This window comes from Pyrgilauda ruficollis, unplaced genomic scaffold, assembly GCF_017590135.1.
Source record: "Pyrgilauda ruficollis isolate IOZ18807 unplaced genomic scaffold, ASM1759013v1 scaffold23, whole genome shotgun sequence".
NCBI lineage: Eukaryota > Metazoa > Chordata > Aves > Passeriformes > Passeridae > Pyrgilauda > Pyrgilauda ruficollis.
In genome coordinates, this window is record NW_024522539.1 from 8887566 (window position 1) to 8909527 (window position 21962).

Below are 21962 nucleotides of genomic sequence, written 5' to 3' on the forward strand. Positions count from 1 at the left end.
CTAGCACTGCTATTCTTCAGCGTGCGGAGGCTAAACACTGACATCATTATTATTATTTAACTTCATGCAGTATTTCTAAAACTGTCAAAGCAGCTTACTTAAAAATAGCTGTGGGAACTGGCAATGCACTGCAAAGTCACAATGTTGAGAAGTGGTGCTAAAGGCAGTTGTCTTTATTTTCCCTTTTTCAGTAGGATAAACAGAGCAGACCGTGCGACTACACAGTTGTGCAATGTTACACATCTCACACGCTTCATTTGGGTTCCATCTGAGCAGTTCAGTTACATCCCAACCCAGTTATATACATAGCCAAGTACAGGAGCTGGAAACAGTTCTGCTATTCTGGTTTTTCTTCTTGTTTTGGTTTCATGAAAAACTCTGGCTTGTTGACACACCTGTAAGCGAACAGCTGAGGAAGAATCCCATACATTATGTTCAAGATCAGGAAAAACTCTTTTGCTTCTTCAGGGACTCTGTAGATGTAAGGAGTTCGAGCATGAAGAGAAGCACCAATATGGGAAAATTGAGCCTGTGGTGTGTATATAACACATATATTAAAAAAAGGTAAAGTTGATGTATATTTTTGGAAAGATGGCATAATCTGCGTGCAAGTCTGCATCTCCAGTGACATTTTCCAAGCCAGCCCTTATTCTTATTCCAGAATTATCCATCATACTTTTGCACAGTGGTATAAAAATACAGTCTAAACTAAAATCATTAATATCTTGGTGTATGAGGCATAACTGGAACCATCAGTGGCATGGTAAGGGGTTTCTTTATGCACATGGTGGCAGTGATAATTTCGTCAGGTACAGGATTCCACCCTGGCTTCCTGGGTCACAATTTGTGCATGATCCTTCCCCAGAAAAGTGGCCACTGAAGGGCACATCCCTGCAGAGCCCAATCAGGGGGAGGGCTCTCACCCACCTGCCTGGGAGGGTTGTTGGGAGTTTGGCATCAATGGGAGCAGCCAGACAGTCACTGTGAATAAAGTTAGAAAGGCGAGTCTTGGAACGTCTGTTAGTTCTGGTTTGGGTTTGGACTTTTTAATCTTAAACCCAGATTGTTCCAGATTCTGATCCCACAACTCCTGATGATTTCAGAAAATGTCTGCAATATTTGGGTTTCAGGCTTGGGCTGGTTTGAAGTATAGATTGAGCATACAGTGAAGGTTATAGGCACAGACAGGCTTGCTGGCCTGAAGCATATTTTTAGCATAAACAAACATTTAAAGATAGAAGTGTCAGGATAGTCGGTGTCTTTTGTTTCCATCTGTTACCTGCTATTTCAAGCCACAGCTCATTCACATTAACTATTGTGTGTCCAATTTTTTCATTACTATTTAGTTAGCTAGCAGTGGAGGAGATCTGAGAAGGTGAACATCAATTTGATCATAAGGAGGGCACTGGGACACCAGGATTTTAGGAACACAGAGGAACACTATGGCCAAATCACATCCTCTGTTCTGGCTTCAGCAGGAGTCATTTTGGCCTCACATGGTTCTGGTCACAGCAGAGTAGAAGGGGAAATAAAGTGCAGGTGTTTCAATACATCACCCCAGCAAAAGGTTAGGCTGAGACCATCCATCAAAACAGAAACAGAAATTGGTTTTCAGGTGATTCCAACCACCTCAACTGAATTGGGAGAGCTCATTGAGCAAACCTGAGCCAGGAAACAAAGTAATCAACGAAATCAAATACAAACACACTTGAGCAGAGTGCCACTTAGCATGTTTCTGTAAATAGCTATTGCACAGCAAACAGATGTTCAGGGGCACACTGTCAGCCTTTTTATATCAGCCTGGTAATTCACTCTGTCTCTTGCAGCCTGTTTGCTCTCACCTGCCCCAGGCAGGCCCTGCCTGTGGCCCCTGGGTGGGCTGGCTGAAATCCCTGCTGCCTGAAATCCTGCTGGGGAAGCCTCCTCAGCCCAGGCAGCCAGAGCAGCTCAGCAGCAAAGCCCTCTCGTAGCAGACTCCAGGCAGACGGACAGACAGACAGCTGCCAGCAGGCTGCAGGCAGGAGGTTTGGGCTATCTGGTGTTCCCCCAGACACTGAGAGCCTCTGGGTTGCATTTTAGAGCCTTGTCTGGGGTGAACAGGCTGCAAAGCTGCTCCTTCTTTGTGGAGGACTGTAAGACTTGCCTGTCTGCAAGAGTGGCCAGCTGTGCATCAGAGCAAGCTGATAGTAAATTTCTCATCATTCACAGTAAACCTTGTCAGAAGGGGCTGTAAGGGGATGCTTCTGAGAGACCCAGAACTCCCAGAGCCCCCAAGATGCCTGAGTATCTAAGCCTTACTGTGTGGTCTTGTCTCTTACAGGAGCTGTGGCACATTAGTGAGCTTTAATTGTTGTAAAACCAAAAAGCAGTAACATGATGTCCTGTCTGTAGCCTACAAAGATTTTTAGTGGTTAATGATGTACCATATAATGAAGTTATTGTTTATTAGACTTGTTTTTCACTGTAACACATGGCTTCTTCTTTCATTACCAAGGAGGATATTTATGTCTGTAAAGTATTTTTCTTTTTTTTTTTATTTATTTGATTTGCCTCTGTGAAAATTGTGTTATGTCTTTAATCTCCTGTGTTTCTCTTACCATGACTGTTCTCTGCTGCTACTTTTTTTTTTTCTTTCCCCTCTTTTTTTCTTTCTTACTTGGAGCAGGGGATATATCTTAAAAGCAGATCTCTCACTCACCAGTGGCCAAGTGCTGCTCTTTCTTCAGGCACACTGGCAGCAAACCCCTAATTCTGAGCTGTCAGTCCCTGCAGAGCTCTGTGCCTGTGTGCAGCAGGCTGGTGCTCAGTGAGAGAAGCCCTGAGTCTGTTGTGTTACCTCACTGTGACTGGGGTCTCTCAGAAAATAAGCCATTCCTCGGTGCTTTCTGTTACTGATCCCCTCTCCAAGTGGAGAATTTTGAGGCTCCAACAAATCTCTGAGCTGAGATTTGGCTGAGAAATTAACCAGATGAGATGCTGCAGGTAGCCTTCTAAGGTAGCCTTACATGCCCAACATGCAGCCTTTGTCACCCCTGAAGCCTTGGCCACTCTGCTCCCTGGGCATTCCCAGCAGGTGGAAGCTGCTGGATGTGTCTTGGCAACTGCACTCTGTGTCTGCCTGCTTCTCACTGACCTGCTTGTCTGTGTGAAGCAGTCTGGATTTGGGCTTTTTACAACAGTTTTTGCCTTGTTGCCTATCATAGGTAGTATTTCAAGTATTTTTTTACCCTGCAGTTAAGGACAGAGAAGGACCCAGAAAAAGGTTAGGAGTCCTTCTTCACTCTGTGCCTTCTCTCTAAGACTGACTAAAATCAGGCAAAGACTGTGACTTTGGAAGGGTTTGGACCTGGTCTCATGAGCCTAACAAAGCCAACAAATAGAAGGGGAGTAATCTAGAAAAACACATTCCTTGGGTTTAGGGTCTCTGGTAGACAAGAAACACTGCAGAAAGTAGCCACAAAAAAGGCAGGGTTATGGAAAACACTAAGAGGGAATAGAGGTAAGCTCTACATTTGAGAAAACAGAGAAATGGGCTGCAGAGAGTTGGTGAGTCTGATTTTGGCTAGTAAGGCTGTGGCTCTTCATCCCTTCTCACATGGCTCACTTGCATAGGGAAATACCAATTCCATTAAGTTCAGAGGCTGTTCCAACCCTTTTGTATAATCAAAGCTCCTAGTACTTCACTCATATGAAATTCAAAGAGCTCCTCCTGAAGCTTCAGAAAGTCTAGTAATTATTGGGTCACAACTGGTTTTGGAGTCTGAATGTTAGTAATGGAGTCATTCCAGCTGAGAGTTATTTGTAATTCTGAAAACCAGTAAATGTGTGTCTGTGTGAAAGGCTAGTAGGCACTTTGGAGATTCTTAGTTTAGATGCATCACATGGTATTTTGTGACTTGTTTTTGTAAAAAGTACATCATAATGATAAAAATAAAAATAATTAAAATCTCCATGTTCCCCATCTGTAGGAGCAGTGTTCATTCCCAGGGAGCAGTGCCCACTGCTTCCACCACCAGACACCTTTATTGGACCTTGTGTGTGAGAGGAAGCAAAGTGTGTTTTGGTAACTACATATTAATTATCAGTTAAGTGTTTTAACTTAAGGTAACAGTAGACAAACCTGTAAATGTGTTTTTTGCCTCAAAATGACAAAGCACCCAAATAATCAAGAAAGAGCCCTCAATTCTTTGTCACATGCATTTTACATCCCAGGTTGGTCACAATTTACCAAGCCAAATCAATTAAATCACGTTCATTTGTAGGATAACTGAACTTCATCCTGCAGTGCATTAAAGTCAAAACCACTCCCAAATGTCAAGAACTGTTTTTTGAAGCAAGATAAAATATGAAGAGTCCACAGCAACATAGAGTTCTCTTAATCAGTTTCTGTCAGCCCACACCATTTGCTGGTGCCAGGACAAGCTTTAAGTAGTGAAATGGGAAATGCTGAGTGTTAGTCTAATGTGTAAATGGACATCCTGAGACAGAACAACAGAGGAGTTTTAGACTTCAGCAACAAAGTTTAGCATTCACACATCTAAAAGGTACAAAGGACTGTTAAAAAAAAAAAAAAAAAAAAAAAAAAAAAAAGGTGATTATTTGTTACAGGAAACATATAAAAGGTGGGGAAAAAACCCCAAACCTACCAAAAAAAAATCACCCCCAGACTAGGAGATTGAGCTTTCTGGTAAGTTTGCAAGGTTGTGACAGTCAGCACACTCTGACTTCTGATTCACTTTCTCTTGTGTTAAAAAATCTTTGAAGGAGTGTTTTTTTCCCTGATTGTCTGGGCAATTTATGGAACCTGAGTAATCTGTCAGTAGTGAAAGTTCCCAACACAGCCTTGCCTACTTAGCTTGTGCTTTTTTTTTTTTTTTAAATTAGATTTTGGCCAAACACAGTTGTACAGTATTTATGATACCTTTTGAGTATCTAAACTTCCTCATAAATGTTTGCCAGATTCTGTTTTGATATCACATGATAGTTCAAGATTCTCTATAAACTGGTAGAGAAGAAAAAAGAAGTCCTATTCTCTGTGATAACTGCTCCCAAATAGAAAATACCACTCCACTCTTCTTATTGGGCAATTAAAGTGGATTGTAGTTTGTACCTATGATTATCTCAGACCTGAGGAACCAAGTGTTGGTTTGTGTTTGTCTCACAGTGGTATTTGAATTACAGTTATTGCTGTGCGTTGTTGTCACTATTGTGGCAGGATTATCGTGCTTATTTTCGGCGTTGTCTGATGTTCTGAGCACACACATTTCATTTCCTATGTACAGAACAAACCAATTGTCCCTGTGTCTCATCTGTTTAATGCTCATCTGTCTGTCATGAGTCATTTACTAGTTCCTGTTGAATTGTTTTGGTCAGTCTTCTCATAAGCATCAGCCCCATTTAGTAATTAACTACAGCTGTTTATTTAAGAGAACCAGAGTGGAATGAGTAAAAGAAAAATGATCATTGTCTGCCATTGGGAACACAAACACTTCTGAGTGTTACTGTGGTTTGTGGCCCAGGAGGTTCCCTGAGTTCTCTCAACATCATCCCCTGATATTGTACATTTTGTGTGACAAGGAGACACTTTTTCTCTTTATATATTTCAAACTACCTAATTGACCAACCCTTATTATGGAAACAATGTATTGTGCTGTTGTGTTGTGTTTGGGTTTTGTTGGGTTTTTTACGATTGACTGTCACAGCTTTAAGATGGGCTTCCTTCATGATGCCAGCTAAAGAGTGCATGGTGCTTAATAAGGTTTAAATAAGCCCAATAAAAACATTGTGTAGAAGGAGAGAAGTCTGCAAAGCAAGAATGTGGTCATTAGAGAGTAGTAGATTTGATTATTCACTCCCTTAAATTAATGGGTTTTTACAGATATGAAAGGTGATCTTGGTTACATCAGTACAAAACCTACATGGGAAGATCATTGATTCCATAGGTCTCTACTTATTATAATGTAATTTAAAAGTGAAGATTTTGCAAAGAAATACCTGAGCTAGTCCTCCAGCATGTATAAGGGTCAAATCAGGCATCCAGGAGCAGCCAGGCACCAGCAGGCCATACAGAGCAATCACATAGTATGGCACTGAGTAGAACATGTATGCCAGCATCTGCATTTCAAACACAAATATTAGTTGCTTTGCAGTGTGAGGGAGATGCATTTAAAAATCAGTAAGCTGCTCACTGAGGAGTTGAGACTGCTCAAAACTACACTTCTGGCAGCAGTGATTCCCAGGCCTTTTTGTCACACCTGGATGCTATTGACTGGATCCAGCTACCCTGAGGTTTCTCCTGATATTGGTGGCTGTTGTCTCCTTGCCCCATCCCTACACACTTCATCCAGGACATACATTCCTGGCCCTTACTATCCTGAGACCATGCCAAAAAGGATGGCCTGGCTTAACTCCTTAATGCAGGGAGCCTTTGTCAGGCTCCACTGCACTCTCAGCTGGGAGCTGTGGGACACAGCTCTCCCATGCCCCAAGCCATGCCCTGCCTTTCCCAGGAAGAACTCAACCAGCACTGACACGTGGTTTCTGCTCATTTCCTCACCCCTGTGCCCTCTGACTGCTTTGGGCCCTGTCCCCTGCAGCAGCCAGGCTTGCAAAAGAATGTCAGCATCAAATTCTACAGAACGAAAGCACAACATTCCCTCATCTGCAATGCCTTTTTTATGCAGTGCCCTTTTTCAAGAGTGTGTCACTGGGGATGGAAGTGCAATGTGAGCCTAAGGAATCTAGTCCTACTGCACCCCTTCCTGCCTCATAATTCCTGACTGAAAGTCTACTTTGCCTTTCTAAGGAGGGGAAATGAACATCAAAAAGCACACAGATCTGTTTCATGGGCTGTGTTAAAAGAACCCTGAGTAATTAGGATGTGTAGCTCCATGTCACCAATTTGAACCTAAGTTAAGCTTATCACAACAAGGATTGCTATCCTACAATGGCTAGAAATGGTACTGGAAAATACCCTTTAACTTGCCATGAATGGTAATTCCCATATTAATCTTTTCATCTCTGGAACCCATGGCTTCATCTTTGTTTACAAATCCCTCTTTAGCACTCCATGGCCAGTGCTTTACCTGGAGCTTGGGATAGGCAGCAGGATCCTTTATGTAGGGCTCGTGCAGTTGGATGTACAGCCGGCAGAGCTCAGCAGGGCAGTCCAGGGCAATCTGAGAAGGGGTTTTAAAACTTCCAGTGATCAATTTGTTCTGAAACCAGCCAATTTAACACATGTTACCAGCCCTAGGTGCACTCATGGTCTGCAGCACAGCTACCCTGGATCTTGCAAAGGTGATCCATGTGGTCCCCAAATAAAAGGGGAAGTGCAGCCTCCTCTCAGCTCCTGCTCAGTGGGCTTGTGAGGAAATGCTGGCAGCCTGCTTTGAAGATTTTGACTGGAAGAGAATTTAGCCAGTTGGCTATGCTGTTGTAAAAGTATAATTGCTATTGATTTGCTCTGATAAATAGCCTTTGATCCCACCAAATGAACTTTCCAATGGAAAATTGCTCTAAGAGTGGAAACTTGAGGATAAGCACCCAGTTTTAGGGTAGCAAGCTATGGATGTAGTCCAAGAAAAGAGCTGCACTTGGGACAAGGCAGCAGTGGAGAGCAACGCATAAGATAGGTGTTACTTAAAGTAATTTTTGAGAGTAGTAAAGGAGAGATTATTGGATTTTACATTCCTATAGGAAGAAAAAGTTCCAAATAAACATGGATAAATTGCAAAAAATAGTTCCTTTTCGTGGTAGGCCTTAAAACTACTACAAAAAATTCTGCTCTAAATTGAGCTAGCAATCCATGTGAGCAGCTGTCCCTGGGCTTGTCTGTGGCATCGTTAATGCCTGGGCTACAGGGCTGAACAGCACGTTTGGCACAGCTCAATTTCATGTGCATTTGTTGTGTGACTCTGAGGAGGAAATGCAAAACTTTACAGTCAATATTCCTCCCTGTTCTTTTCCATCATGGGTATCCAAGAAGCAGGTCTGAGTGGACTATAATGGATTGTGTTTTAGGAACTTTTCCACAAAATTATGGTTCCTGCATTTTACAGAGATGTTCAGTTAATCTCTGTATGTATAATCAAGGCCAGCAAGCAATTCCTGCTTGGTGAAGGAAATATATAAGGAAATTACCACAGTCTCAAAATCAACAAAACTAATTCCTCTGAGAAACGAAGTGGGACTGCAGAGCCATGTAAGACCATGAGACCAATATTTTCCACAGTAAAATTACAGGTAAACCAGCTGATTTCACCTGTGTCAGTGGTTCCCTGAAGTAATGTGATCTACAGGAAATAAAGCAGTCTGACAGAAGAAAAAAAATATTTCTGAGAGGCAAGTTTTAAGAGAAAGAGGAGGTGAGAGAGGAATGTGAGCAGCACAACTACAAAAGGACACTCTGTGCTAGGTAAATAAAATGTTGCTGGGTATTTATCATCACCTTCTACTTGAATGATTCCAGAAAGGATCAAATCTACAAATCAAGCAAGCAGGCAGTTATCTGAGATGCCTAAACATTTGAGCTGTGCTCACTGAGTTTCATTCTGCTTAAGACAGAAAATGCATTAGGGCTGACAAGGGAATAGATTTACCTATGGCTGGATTTACTCCTGAAAGCATTTTCAGTACTGCTTCCTTCCCTCAGAAATTTTGATTCAATCAACTATGCTTAGAGAACAACCATTTTTTAAAATTGTCTCTTGGAAAGTAGAAATAATGTGTATTGTTCACAACGTGGATAATTTTTTTTCCTTTTAGGTGGAAATGTTCTCCTCTAACTCATGCAATGTAAGCTAACTTGGTTTTGTATATAATTTTATATATGCATTACTGCTTAGAAAAAACATGAATACAGAATTACTTTAGTTGCTTTTTCTCCATGTTCTGGGCCATAAATGGAACAACAGACCAATGAAAACAGTTTTAGGTCGTGTTGATTTTCTCTTGGGATGCTCTTTACTCTGGTGGTTGTGCACCTCCTTTTGAAAAACATGCTGCAAACAGCACAAAATGGAGAAGCAAAGCACCAATAGTTATCATATATAATTTATCCTTTTATATCTAAGGCCTGTTTGAACCCAAATGTTACAGGATTTCCCCTGACCACAATGTACATGCTTCTTCACACAGACTCAAAAGTTCAACTGAAAATTAGCTTAAATTATTAAAATATATTCAACTTACCATGCCCCTGAATATGCAAAATCCTGTGGCTAGAATGAGGTATGCAGCTAACATCAAATCTATTGGTCTTCTTAAGAGTCCTTTCTTCTGGACTTCCTGAACCACCTGCAACACAGAACATGGTCAGTAGGTACAGCCTGGCTCCATGCCATTCCAGATCAGTCACTGCAAAGAGGGTAGGGTGGTGAAACATCACATCTATCCATTGATTTCAGAGACAGAAAAATTTCCACCTAAAAAGGCAACTCCAGACTTTATAGAATGTAGTGAGGAAAATTCATCTGAATGAACTCTAGAAATGGATGGATCCAACTGAAGCCATCTCAATACAGATTAGTGTCATTTCAAGCAACGTAAATCAAATGAACACTAACTCTGCAATCACCTAAGGCTTTAAAGCAGCATAATTTCTTCAAAATTGTCTTTTTGTAATTGGAAATAATTTGTTTTCCTGAATGTTCCTATGTAGAAAAGCCTTGGAAATGTAGATTTGTCTCAAACATTTGAAGTTCAGTATGCTTTGTAAAAGGACTGGATCCATCTCATTATTGAATGCTGGTTTTCAGCAGCTTCTGACACTATTAAAACTAATGGACTATCACTGGCATAAAATAAAAGCTTTTCTGTGGCTGGTTGAGTCCTCTGCTGAGTTCAGTGAGCAAATATTGTATGTCAGTGTGCAATGCACAAATAGAGAATGAAATGTGTGTGTATGGAGTATGTGGAAACCCTTCCTCTTCTATCACTGAACCCTGGGAATTCCTGGGATGGCACTGAGGCACCTCCAAGGCCTGGCTCTCATCTTGTGCCTCCTTTCCTCAGCACAGGAATCCCTCCTGCTGCAGGGACAGAAGGGAGGGGATCACACTCTGCAGGGCAAAGGCCATTTCCATGTCTAATGGGGAAGGTGCCTTGGGGGAACCAAAGGCATCTCTTTGCCTACACGGTAAAACCTACATGGAAATCATGTGAGCCTCACTTTCTGCACTGTGTAGTCACAGACAAAACTATAAACACCTCAGAGTATCTGTCTGTAGTTCAGAGGGAAAACTTCCCCATGTATCTGTGTTACTCATTTCCTCTTCCTTTTTATTGGCCGTTTGTTGGCATGCACACACCAAAAGAAAAACCTGATTTCCTTCCTGTTATACACTTGTAGAATTGTCTCCAGAGTGCAAAACAAAAATTAGGATGCAGGGGCACAGTTAAAAGCACACAGGATCAAGATACTCACAATAAAGTTATTGAAACAGGAGAAACAATCTTGCAAGCACAATTTCTGAGCAAATAGTACAAGATCTGGATTACAGATTAACAAAAATAAGGCTCTGGCAAAAATAAGCCATCCCTTTCATAACAATTGTTTTCTGATTTTATTTTAAAGGATCTTTTTCAGAAAAAAAGGTGACACCTTTGTTTGATTTTCTAACACAAGTAACAGGTTTTGGCAGTATGGTGTCACTTCACAGTATTCAGAGTACTGGTGTAGGAGTATTTTTAATATTACCTGCAAAGAATGCCTATATTCAAATATTTCTTCCTATGAAAGAAAAAGGCCACTTATGGCTGAGTTACAAATCATTTTCAATTGTAGACTACCTAGGATAATGGAAAGCTGATATATTTGCTTTCCATTTTGGACTATGTATGAAGCTTACAGATATGTATAATCTCCTCTTTTCAAACATTTCAATAGTCCTCTTTTAATATTAAATGGATGTGTGCACTCACTCTAATCACAAAGCTACAATAGGACTTTGTGCTTAGAGGGTTTGGAGACAAAGCCACTGTAAGTGGAAGCAACCCTTGGTGCAGTACTAGTTTTTGAAATTGCCAGGGTACAGAAAACTCACACCTTGTTTCTTTATGCATGCAAACAAAATGAAAATGCAAAGCTAAAAAAAAAAAAAAAAAAAAGAAAAAAGGAAAAAAAAGCAGAAGCAAGAATTTGAAAGGTTGCACTTTGCTGACTACTAAAGAGCAGTTTTTCCTTACCTTTCTTTAACCCACCCCATGCTAACCTGAATTACATGTTAAGAACACTGGCCAAGCAGAGCTAAGCTGCATTACATGTTAAGTTACACATCTGGCCAAGCAGAGCTGGCCTGCCAGGGGTTTCCCATGCACTGCAAACAACGCTGAACTCTGCCCAGATCTCTGCAGCCCCAGGGATTCTTTTGTGCAGCAAGGAAGAAGGAAGTGGCCAGGCATGCTTTGCAATTCCTCTGACTTCCAGGAAAAAGCTATTTTCCATAACTTCTGAGAGGCTTCTTATGTCATCAGTTTTAGGGAAATGGAATAATCTTTTGTGCTGTCTGTAAAAGTCAGTCCCTTCAGAATTCATGTACAAGTCTGAATTTGTGTATTAATTCTGTTAAAGATTTTTAAATTCCATTAAACTTTTCTGAGCTGATATACTTGCAGATAAATCTGTTGGGCTTTGTAAAGACTGCAGCAGAGCTGGGCTTGATTCCAAATGAGGGCACAGCTCCATTCCACTCCCCTGCACCCCCTCTATTAGAAAGCAACCAAAACTTGAATACCTTTCCTCTGCCCCCACAGTGATTATTTTTTTAACTAACAGGTTTGTAATAATATTATAGCAATGTATACCTTGGCCAACAGAATACACTTTGCTTCTGTTGCTTTCATGTAAGTATTTTCCTGTATACTAATTATAGCATGTTTAAAACCATGTTACATTTTCTTCCTAAATCTTCTCATGCCAACTCTGAATAATTATAGTTCAAAAAAAGATAAATTTTACAGCTAATTCCAAATGATCTACTGAAATGCTCAGGACTTATAATGATTATCTCACTGATTAGTACCATTAAACACAATTATTTCCTGGAAACAATTCTTAATTTGGGACTGAAAAAGTCACATGAAAAATTCATGAGAAGTCACGTTAAGATTTAAAGGCATGCTCAGATATGGAGCATAATTTACTTGTGAAGACTAAATACAACTTCTGAAAAGCAAACAGCTTGGGTGGGCTATGAGGTCCCACTGAAAGGAATCAAGGCTTTTTCTATAACCTTCTGGGCAAGGAAGTTTAGGTTTCCAAGAAAGGATTCACAAAGAAGTGCAATGTTAAATTTTCAGGTCACCAGCTTTTCTGAACTCTCTTTTTGAAATAGAATATTAAATCTAAGTTTCTCTGAAATATATACTAAATTAAAATATCAAACCTAGGTAAGCAGTTTATCTCCTGCTAAGCCAGGAGACATGGCTGTATTTCAGCAAGTAATCAGTCCGTCACATATTTTCTATAATGTCTGTTTCTATAGTATTCCTAATACCAGGAAAACAAACTCAAACCTTCATCCACGCTCCACACTAAGGCTGCTCTCACTGATGTGTGCAGTAAAAATTGCCATCACTACCTTTAACTACACTTGATGAGTCTAAAGAATGTGCTTCTGGCCAGAAGTAGTGGCTCCTTCAAATGAATCAGCTCAAGTGGCTTTGGGGTGGGACAGGAGGTGGTTTCCTGGGCTTACAGGTGGTTTCCTGTAAGCCTGTGCAGGACAGCAGAAGGTTTAGCACCTGAAGATTCCTTCAATTTGCCTTCCACAGGGATTTACCCTAAAAGCTGTGATTCTGTAGGTGTTCTTCAGCCCTGAGGAGATATGAACACCTCTCTGTGCTTCTCTTTCCTCCTGAAGAAGGGCTGGCTGGCTGGATGTTGTGTTCCCACCTCTCTGGGCAGCTCTGTCCTCCTGTCCTGCTGTCACTCTGTGCCACTCCCCCTCTGGCTGCCTGCTGGCTCTGAGCAGCCACCAATCCTTCATCTCTGTCCCTGTTTGCAGGGACAGCATGCACCTGACTGAGCCTCAGGCGCTCTTTGATGCAAAAATATTAATTGATTATATTGCTCACAACTGATAGGGAGTGCTGCAGCAATAAACTGGCTTGCCTACAGCAACTAAGAGATCTCTTCTGTGCTATGTGCTGCAGGGGGCTTTTTGACCTTTTTTATAAAACAGTGCATAAACTATTAATGCATTGTTTTGATGTCTCAGTTAATCTTATTACAACCCATCTAGTTATTTCAAAGGCAAAAGTGTTAAAAGTTTTAAGCAAAAATGTTTACAGATTTTTTACAAGAAATGTGTAAAGAATTTTTGTATCAATTTATGTACAGGGTCTCACCTCTAAAATCTAATATTACAGAAAGCACATACAAAAATTATTAAATTACATGAGATCTGTAAGTCATATCTGCAGGAGAGTACTTTCCTGCAGTGTTTCTACAGGATTTTGTGGTGCTTTAAGAAGCTGGTAAATGCCAGTATTTTCATTGGCTAAGAAACTGAAACAGACAGAAACTGAATAGAGCTTAGAAACACAATTACACCTGTGAATGGGTTCTTTACTCTTGACATGAGATTCTTTTGCTTCTTCTTTATTCCACCATAATGAAATAGTCCTGCAGTATAGATATGTTTGCAGTTTTCAGAGCCAGACAGCAATTGTCATAAGAGTGAGCAGTCACAGCACATTCCATCAGGGGACCTATAAAACCCACCAGAAACAGCCAGCTTGTCAGCTGCCCTGACAGGAGCCAGCACTGAGATACAATAGAATTACCTTGACTGGGGTGTCGTGAGTCGCTGAAGGTTGGTTATAAATTCTGAACCCAGCCCATATGGGGAGGCAGACATATGGCATACTTAGGAAAATAGCAGGACACACTTTTGCTCCATATTTGCCTGTTAAAAAATTATTACAAGATTTATGAGAATTTGTAAGCTCTGTTGCAGAAGAATTAAAAAATATGCTATGTAACATCAAACCTGAAGCAACTATGGTCATGTAAACAAAGATAAAACATTAGAAATCACTAATGTTAACACACAAATCCTCTTGAAAATCACATCCTCAGCAGAAGTAGAGACACAGGTAAAAGAGAGCCCATGAGACAGGAAGCCATTTCAGAATTAGGGACTTTTTGAGAAGATGGGAAGCCACATCTGTCACTGCACTGGGTATAGGATGGGACAGCCTTCAAACCTCTCAATGGGACCTGCTTCAAACAGAGACCTCACTCTTTCTAAAATGGGGGATAAAATGTAAAAAATTTTTCAAGATCTGATGCTGCATTTATTTTCCAAAGTGCTGATTTCTCCCACAGGCCTGTACTGAGGACAAAACTTTCAGAGAGGTCTCCTCAGCCTCAGGTAAACCAGGAAAATGTGTCTGTGGCACTGGCTACTCTGTGTCAGAAAGGCAGGTGGCAGGCATGCTCTTGAGAGGCTTCTAAGAGAACAGAGGAAGGGACAGTCCCACTAAACCTGCTTTTCTCTGTGGTGAGTCTATCTTCAGAGGAGGGAGCTGGGCTGGCCAGCTTTTCTCCTCTGGCATGAAAAGCAGGACCAAAGTGACCTTCCCTAAAGCTTACTGCAGGATTTGGACACATCAACATTTTTCTCAGCTGAGCATTTGTCAACTTTGCAACAGTTTAAGCTTAGCTTAAAAGGAAACCTTTTCTTGAGAAAGGTTTCACCCTTAATGGATCACCTGCCAGTAACACTGATGTCAGTATTTTTATTGAAATCCTCACCTCTAACAGCACAGATTTATGTTAGAAATCTAGGAATGTTAAATTTAGTTTGAAAACAGAATAACTTCCAGATTTGACTTTTAAACGTGATTTGGGTGCCTCTTGTAAGCTGTTGGAAAGTCAGACTTCTAAGCAAATTGGAAATTTTATGCAAAGTAAGGTTTATATTTTTATGATACTGAGACGTTGTCTCATTACTTAAACCTGGTTTAGATTAAACCTTATACATATACAAAAACACAATACTTTATTTTTTCATCTTGAAAGCAAAGTAAATGTAAAGGGTTTTTTGTTTTTTTCCCCAGTCTTCATCTTTTCTTCCTCATATTTAAATTTTAGGATATATTGTGTCTCTTTACATTCCTAAAATGCCTCTTTCATATTAATACAGAAATGAACCAACACTGCACTAAACTATAGATAGCACAAAGCTGAATTTAGAAAATGTTTCACGGGAAAAAGCTGGTCATATAAATTACTTCCTTACCCACAATATTTCCAGGCATAAAGACAATGATGCTCATGATAATGGAACCCAGCCAGTAGAGACCAATGGTTCTATAGCTTTGTCTGTTAAAAAAAAGGAAACAAGACATAATTATTGAACTATTTCTAAAAATTCCCTACCCTGAATATTACAGTCATTGCTGAGGTTGTATTTTACCAAGTGGAGGCTTTTAAAACCTGTACCACAAGTCAAGAGTGGATTGTTGCCTCTAAGAGGGGTCATGGAGAAATCCTACACGTGTGGGACAAGGTTATCACATTCTCAGCACAGGCTTTGGGCATACTCAGTTGTTTGCTGTTGTGTCACTCCTCTGAAGGCTGACTGCACGAGTTAGCATATCACAGGCTGTATAAAACTATAAGACAATTAACAATTAATTTCATACTGTTAATGCTACTGTTACCAGCAGGCATATTTGTCTCTGGAATTTAAGTGCTTATTCTCAGAAACTCTTCATTCAACAGCAAGAAGCATAAGAATCTCTAGCAATAACCTCTTTTTCCCCTTAAACTTCATGTCACTCTCTAACAGGGATGAGAGATCATCATGGTGTTAAGCAATATATTATTCCTATCATAAATTTTTTATTTGAAAAACAATTTTTTTTTCACTCGTGCTTTTAATGCACATCCTCTTTCAGCTTTTAGCTAAGACAAAGCCATGTGGATGTGCTACAGTCTGCTGCAGGGTGAAGACAGGATCCATCTCCATGCATTTTCTGGGCTTAGTCAGCTGAGAGGAAGGGTAACTTGGCAAGGGTAGAACCCCTGAAAGGGATGAAATTTCAACAGCGTTGCTTTGGCCTACAACATGAAACCACCCCGAAATAAAAGCCTAAGTACTGCATGGAAAAGAAAGGCCTTTAAAGATGATGTGAGAATGCAAGCCAGGTGAGCAGTGCCCAGATCAGACTCACTCCCAGGCAATAGCTGCCACCATCAGCAGGTACATCAGGTAGTGTGCCGAGCCGTCCCAGTAGCAGATGACGTGGCCGTAGGCGGTGTTCAGGTAGGGCTCCCCCTGGGAACGGGGTTTGGGAGGAGATACAGAGCTTAGAGCAAGACAAACAACCATAAAGCACAGCAAGAAACAAGTTCAGAACACTAACTAATGTTCCTTCAAGCAGTGGTACAGCTTCTGACTGACAATTCACATTTCAGCTTCTGATTAACAATCCACATTTCAGCTTCTGACTGACAATTCACATTTCCCAGCACAGAGCTGACCCAGGGAGGATCAGGCAGAACTGAAGGAGTTCCACATCTGCAATAAAGGGTGCAAGATGGAAACTCCTGTGTGTGACTGTCAGCTTTACTCTGCCACATTATGAAAATATGACTTTTCCATATTTTAGTGATAAAAAGCTACAAAATAAAAATAGATTTAGCATACAACAAACACAGATGTATTTAGATCTCTAGATCTACAGCAGTACTGAATATATGGATGTCAACATAAAACCTTGTAGGGTCCAACTCATTTCACACTTAAGTTCATGGAATCTTTTCAATGACTTCAGTGACTTTCCTGTCAAGCTCTTACTGAGCTATTTTTGGTGGATGTTGATATTCAGCAGCCAGCAGATTTTGCTGACTAGGTATCTGGCATCATCATTTTTTAACTCTACTGTAATTCCTCTGGTAAAGTGATTAGGCAAAAATAAAGGGGCAATTTTGTTTTCTTCTTGGTAACACATTTTGGAATGGTAACTCATCCACTGCTGAGTGCTCTCTGTGGTTTTCTGCCATCATGTCCAGGCCCTCCAATTCCCACAGAAGTTAACACAGAACAGGGTTCCTGAAGTTAACTGTAACAACAATGGAGCTTGAAAGCTACATTATTGCTGCCAAATGAGTCAGGAGATTGCAAGCCAATGAAGGTTTTATCCATAACAATAACGAAGCAGGTCAGCTACAAAATTCAAGGAGATTGTTTTGAATGTGGCTATTTTTCTGTGACAAATACTACACCAAGTTATTTTTACTGAAGATTTTATTTACATTTGTAAGCCAAACTACTATTTACCTCTCTCAAGTAATGAGTCATGAATCCATCAATAATTCCATCCTGTTCCAGTCCAATTATTAGATTCACTACACTGGTAAAGGCAAATACAGCATAAACTGTAATAGGAAAAAGGGAAAAAAATTAATTAAAAAATTCTTGGAATCACACAGTTGCTTCACAGTCCAATAAACTGTCAGGCAGAGATCTATTGAACTGGATGTGTCAACTTCGAGGTCACAGACATTCAGCACACAATACGACTCTCCCATATAGCTCAGGATTTTTTAATTAGTGGTTGGTTAACACAGCTCTTAGGAAGCTTTTCTGAGGAATGTGAAATTCTGTGGAGCTGCAGGCACAGCCCCCACGGAAGGTCAGTGTCTGCAGACAGGACTGTGCAGCCTTTCAAAAATCTTGGGCACACAGAGTTTACAGCCTTGACTGTGAAAGGAAAGGAGAAAGGACAGCAAAAAGGAGCAGAGAGGAAAGCATGACTTGTCATTTTTGCAGGTGAGCAAGGCAAAGTGCAGAAGCCACAGCAGCCTAGAGCAAAGCCGCGGGTGAGGCAGTCACTGCTGTGAGCCAGCTTTAGCAGGACATACCATAGAACAGAGGGTCTTTGGGTGGCTTCCTCTTGACAAGAACACGAGCTGACAGAGCAATAAGAACCAGAACCAGCAATCCAACTGCAACAATCACCCAGGAACTGCAACAGCATGGTAAAAAAAAAAAAAGAATTTAAAAGAAAAACTGATAGAATTTTGCTTTGTCAGCCAGCTGTCCTCAAACTCACATACTCATGAAGTAACTTTTAATAATTTAAAATACAGATATTTAAAGTTTATTGCATAGTCTGCCATGGTATTCATCCTATAGTTTTGCAGAATTTATGTGCCTCTCTTTGCATGTCTGATCAGCTAAAAAAAGAAAATATGAAAATAACTAGATGAACAACATATCCAGAAATCTAGATTTGTCTGACTAAAATCAGTTTTCATACTAAAATAAACAGAAACTATAGGAAAATGAAAGGGCAATGAAAGATGAGGATCAAACCCACAGAGATTTCAAGGCCAAAAAGGATCACTGGGGACATTTTATCTAACCTCAGTAATAAATGATCTACTCAGGAGATTATAAATTCAAAAATAAATCCCATCAGTCCCAAGGAATAGGATAGTTTGGGCACCTCTGATGGATCTGGGCTAATGTTCAGTTATGGAAGTGCTACCAGAGACTCTGGCCCTACAAGGCAGGACCACTTGAGCAGGTTCAGTGACCAGCACAGGTGGGCTCAGGCAAAATGATCTTTTCCCTGGAGATGGAGCTATAATGTTACTGCATGGACAGTGGGAGTGGCATAAAGCACAAAAAAATCTTTGCCACAAAGCAAATTTGTCTCCTTCCCCAAGAAAAGGCAAGTTGGAAAATCAGTTTAAAATTGTTTCATAGATCTAAGGGTGTAAATTATCTTTAGCTCTCTTTAAGGTAAGATTCTCCTCCTCAGTCTTCACTGTTGTCCTTGTGCAAGGGAAAAAAATGGAGGGGAAAATTAGGTAAAGTCCAGAAGCATAAGCTAAAAATATCTGGTACATAATTTTACACATAGTACCACCCTGTTTCAAGAAAACATGTTGTGTATGAACAAATTATATTACGGCAATATCAGCCTTAGCGAAACTTGACTTAAAATTATTGCAAAGAATTTACAAGACCAAATATTTCAGAAAACATACACACATAGTTTCTAAGTCAGGATGAGCAGTACTAGCTTGTTGATTTACTTTATGCTTTGAATCTTCTGCTAGTCTGTTCTCCCAGTGATTAATTTCTTCATACCGTTACAGCTGTTAATATTGCAGTGACTTTTCACTGCAGTCTATCAATTTGAAATAAATATTGGCAGTTAATCAAGTAAGTCACCATGTGTTATTTGATATTACTCTAGCAATGAGAAACAAAAAAAATTCAATTATGGGCCAGAAGGAGGAAAATGGGGAAGGAACAGATGTAGCAAAAAACAAGAAGCAAATATTTGTGCAGTAAAGTTGCAAAACACCCCGGGCTGTGGGATCACAAAATACCACGCAGACCTTTAAGTGAAGCGGGTTCTGCCATGAGGAAAGGCTTTCCTTTCCTAGACCTGCGGTTTCTCCCGGGATCCCGGTGTTTGGCAGGGCGAGCGCGCGGGGTCACTTCCAGCGACAGCGCGGGCTGAGGGTGCCCGCGGGCAGCCTGGGCTCGGGAGCTCTGCGGGGCTGCCGAGCTCCCCGCTCGCTTTGGAACAGAATTGGATTTCGGTGCCAGTGCCCGGGGGGAGGCCGCGGTCCCGGCGCGGAGCGGGCGCTGCCCCGGGGCCGGGCGGCACCGCGCCCTCGGCGGCACGGCCGGCCCGGGACGCGCTCCGGGGATGGCCACCCGCAGCGAGCGCGTCCCGCCGCACCCCGGCTCGGCTCCCGTCTGAGGACGCGGGCAGGACCCGGCAGCGGCGAGGCGAGGCCGCCCCGCTCCGCCGCCCGCCCCGTCCCGCTCACCCCGCGCCGCCGCTACGAACGCCCCGCCGGGCCCGTCCCGCCTCACCTGCCGGTGGCCGCCAGGCAGTTGAAGAGGTACGTGACGGGGATGGCGGTGAGCGAGAGCACGAACACGCCGGTGGCCGCCGAGGCGCTCATCCCCGCGGCGGGAGGCGGCGGCCGCCCTGCGCGCCCCAGCCCCGGCCCAGCGCCGCGCCTGAGGCGCCGCCTCGCCCCGGCCCCGCGCCCGCCGGGCCTGCCCGCCCCATGGCGGCACCCCCCCGCCCGCGCCGCAAAGGTTAAATCCGCCTCGGAAACCGGAGCCGCCCGGCGCTCCTCCGGCGGCTCGGGCAGCGCCTCCGCCCGCCCCGGGGCTCGCCCCGCTCCCCCTGGCCCCTGCCCCGCGGTTGGGGATTGCCCGACGGGCGATGCCGCCCTCTCGGGACAGGGGCTGCGGGTCCAGCCCCGCGGGGACGGACGCTCCTCCGGTGACCGACGGAGGCGACGTGCCAAGGGCTGCTGTGACAGCCGAGCCCAGCGCCGCGACAGAGGCGCCGCGGGTTAACCGCGGGCTCAAGGCACGGCGAGGAACCGCGGCGGCGGCAGCCGGGGCACGAAGCGAGCCGGTGTCATGGGAGGTGGTGGATGGAGAGAGGGTCCCTTGGTCCGGATAGTGCGGAACTCCCTGAGAAACCCTTAAAAAAAAGTATGCATCTCTTTTGCGTCAGTATTTAGCTAGGTTATTATTAACAAGGGCATTAGAAATGTTGGGGGACAAAATGAGTTCATATTTTCCATTTAAGTGCCAAAAAAAAAAATTAGCAAAACCTAGGTATATGTTTGACCTTTTCCATCAGCCTTTTCTTCCGGGCTTCGAACTTTGCCTATACCTCAATACCAACACTGAAGTCTCAGCAGTGGAACGAACCTTGTATGCAAGGCAAACAGAAATGAAAACCGCTGTTCCTAGAAGTTACTGAGCGTTTAATTCCAGGACGTTGGCAAGTGAGAATGTGTTGCCTAAAGAAAACAGCAAATGCACTTCCAGCGTGCCAGGCAAGCTCTTTCTGGAAGAATTAACACCCTTTGCAATAATGGGCACAATTCAGACTCCCTCCTGCTGAAATGATACAAAGGAGGACTGCTAAGGTGCCTGAGCAAACAGAGCACCTGTCTGCGAGAAAAGCATGAAGAGCTTGGCTTGGAGTGCTCTCTTGTAAATACTAGAGGAGTTAACACCAGCGAGAGGAAAGAACTCCTTAATTTGCAGGACGAAGCTGTGAAGAAACTGTCACTAGTTTTCAGAAACAGCTATGAGCAATAAACGGTATTCTAAGTATTTTACAGTAAATTTGGTCAATTTAAGCAATAGATTAATTGATATAATACCTCTCACAGAAAGGAACTTGGTGACCTGGAACATATCTATGTCCTATCTATTCTTGCATAGTTATTTCAAGTGAGAAAGATCTAGAATCTGACCATAAGCATTCAAATGGGTTAAACCATGCTCAATCAAACTATCTGATAAAAACATGATGCAAGTCCTAAAAGTAATTTAGTCCACCCAAGTGTCAAAATTGCCATTGGATGAGTCAGGGCTAAATTTACCACCTCCAAATGCCTACCTTTCAATGCACAGCCGGTTCACTTCTCAAGCTTTCAAATGTATAGGCTGCTTATTTGTATGCAGCTGCCACAGAGCAGTCTCAAGATTCATGTCTCAAGCTTGGCTTCTCAGTTCCTGTGTCTCTGAAGTCAAACGCTACATAGGAAACGTCTTCCTTACCACTCTGCCAGCATATTCCAGCTCTGATTTGCATCCAGCTTGTTCCTCAAGTCCTATTTAAACTTCTGAATAGAAAATGTCAAGGCACATTCTGTGGTAATCACATAGCAAATCAACAGCAGAGATGCATTGTTTGAGTCTTTTGTATTGAGATCTATCCACTTTTGATTAGAAAAATAATTATGAGCATCTGTTAGCAGAAGAGATCCCTGCAATGGGATGTTTGAAATGTTTGTCCAAAGGGCATGTTTTCCCCTTGCATTTTCATCTCTCATCCTATGAAAGAAACATTAGTGAGCCTTCCAGCTCCATCATTCCTTTCCAAGTCCTGACAGAGGAGGCCCCCAAGTCTGCCCATGACAGCGCTGAACATGTGGATTCTGG

At 42.3% G+C, this 21962-nt stretch overlaps 1 protein-coding gene across 2 annotated transcripts; it reads right to left on the reverse strand.

Annotated features, from left to right (window-relative positions):
- Positions 1-152: 152 nt before the first annotated feature.
- On the reverse strand, positions 153-20096 carry TM6SF1 (transmembrane 6 superfamily member 1). 2 transcript variants are annotated; one of them, XM_041468822.1, is made up of 10 exons: positions 19857-20096; positions 17879-17982; positions 17295-17392; positions 16186-16289; positions 15249-15331; positions 13789-13910; positions 9193-9297; positions 7086-7178; positions 5995-6114; positions 153-529 (listed from the first exon to the last, which is right to left on the reverse strand). In XM_041468822.1, exons 1-10 carry the CDS (start codon positions 19946-19948, stop codon positions 338-340), a joined length of 1113 nt encoding a protein of 370 aa, XP_041324756.1. In that variant the 5' UTR covers positions 19949-20096; the 3' UTR covers positions 153-337. The 2 variants fall into 2 exon arrangements, with proteins under 2 accessions (XP_041324756.1, XP_041324757.1); XM_041468823.1 differs by lacking the exons at positions 153-529; positions 7086-7178; positions 9193-9297; positions 13789-13910 and having other exon boundaries at positions 6029-6114; positions 19857-20076.
- Between the last annotated feature and the right edge of the window lie 1866 nt (positions 20097-21962).

Coding starts and splice junctions, on each gene's coding strand:
- TM6SF1 (XM_041468822.1), bottom strand. CDS start 19,948: ATGAGCGCCTCGGCGGCCACCGGCGTGTTCGTGCTCTCGCTCACCGCC. Junction 9,298..13,788: donor CTCACGACACCCCAGTCAAG/GTAATTCTATTG, acceptor TCTGTGTTGCAG/GTGGTTCAGGAAGTCCAGAA. Junction 6,115..7,085: donor CTGCCTATCCCAAGCTCCAG/GTAAAGCACTGG, acceptor TTTGAAATGCAG/ATGCTGGCATACATGTTCTA.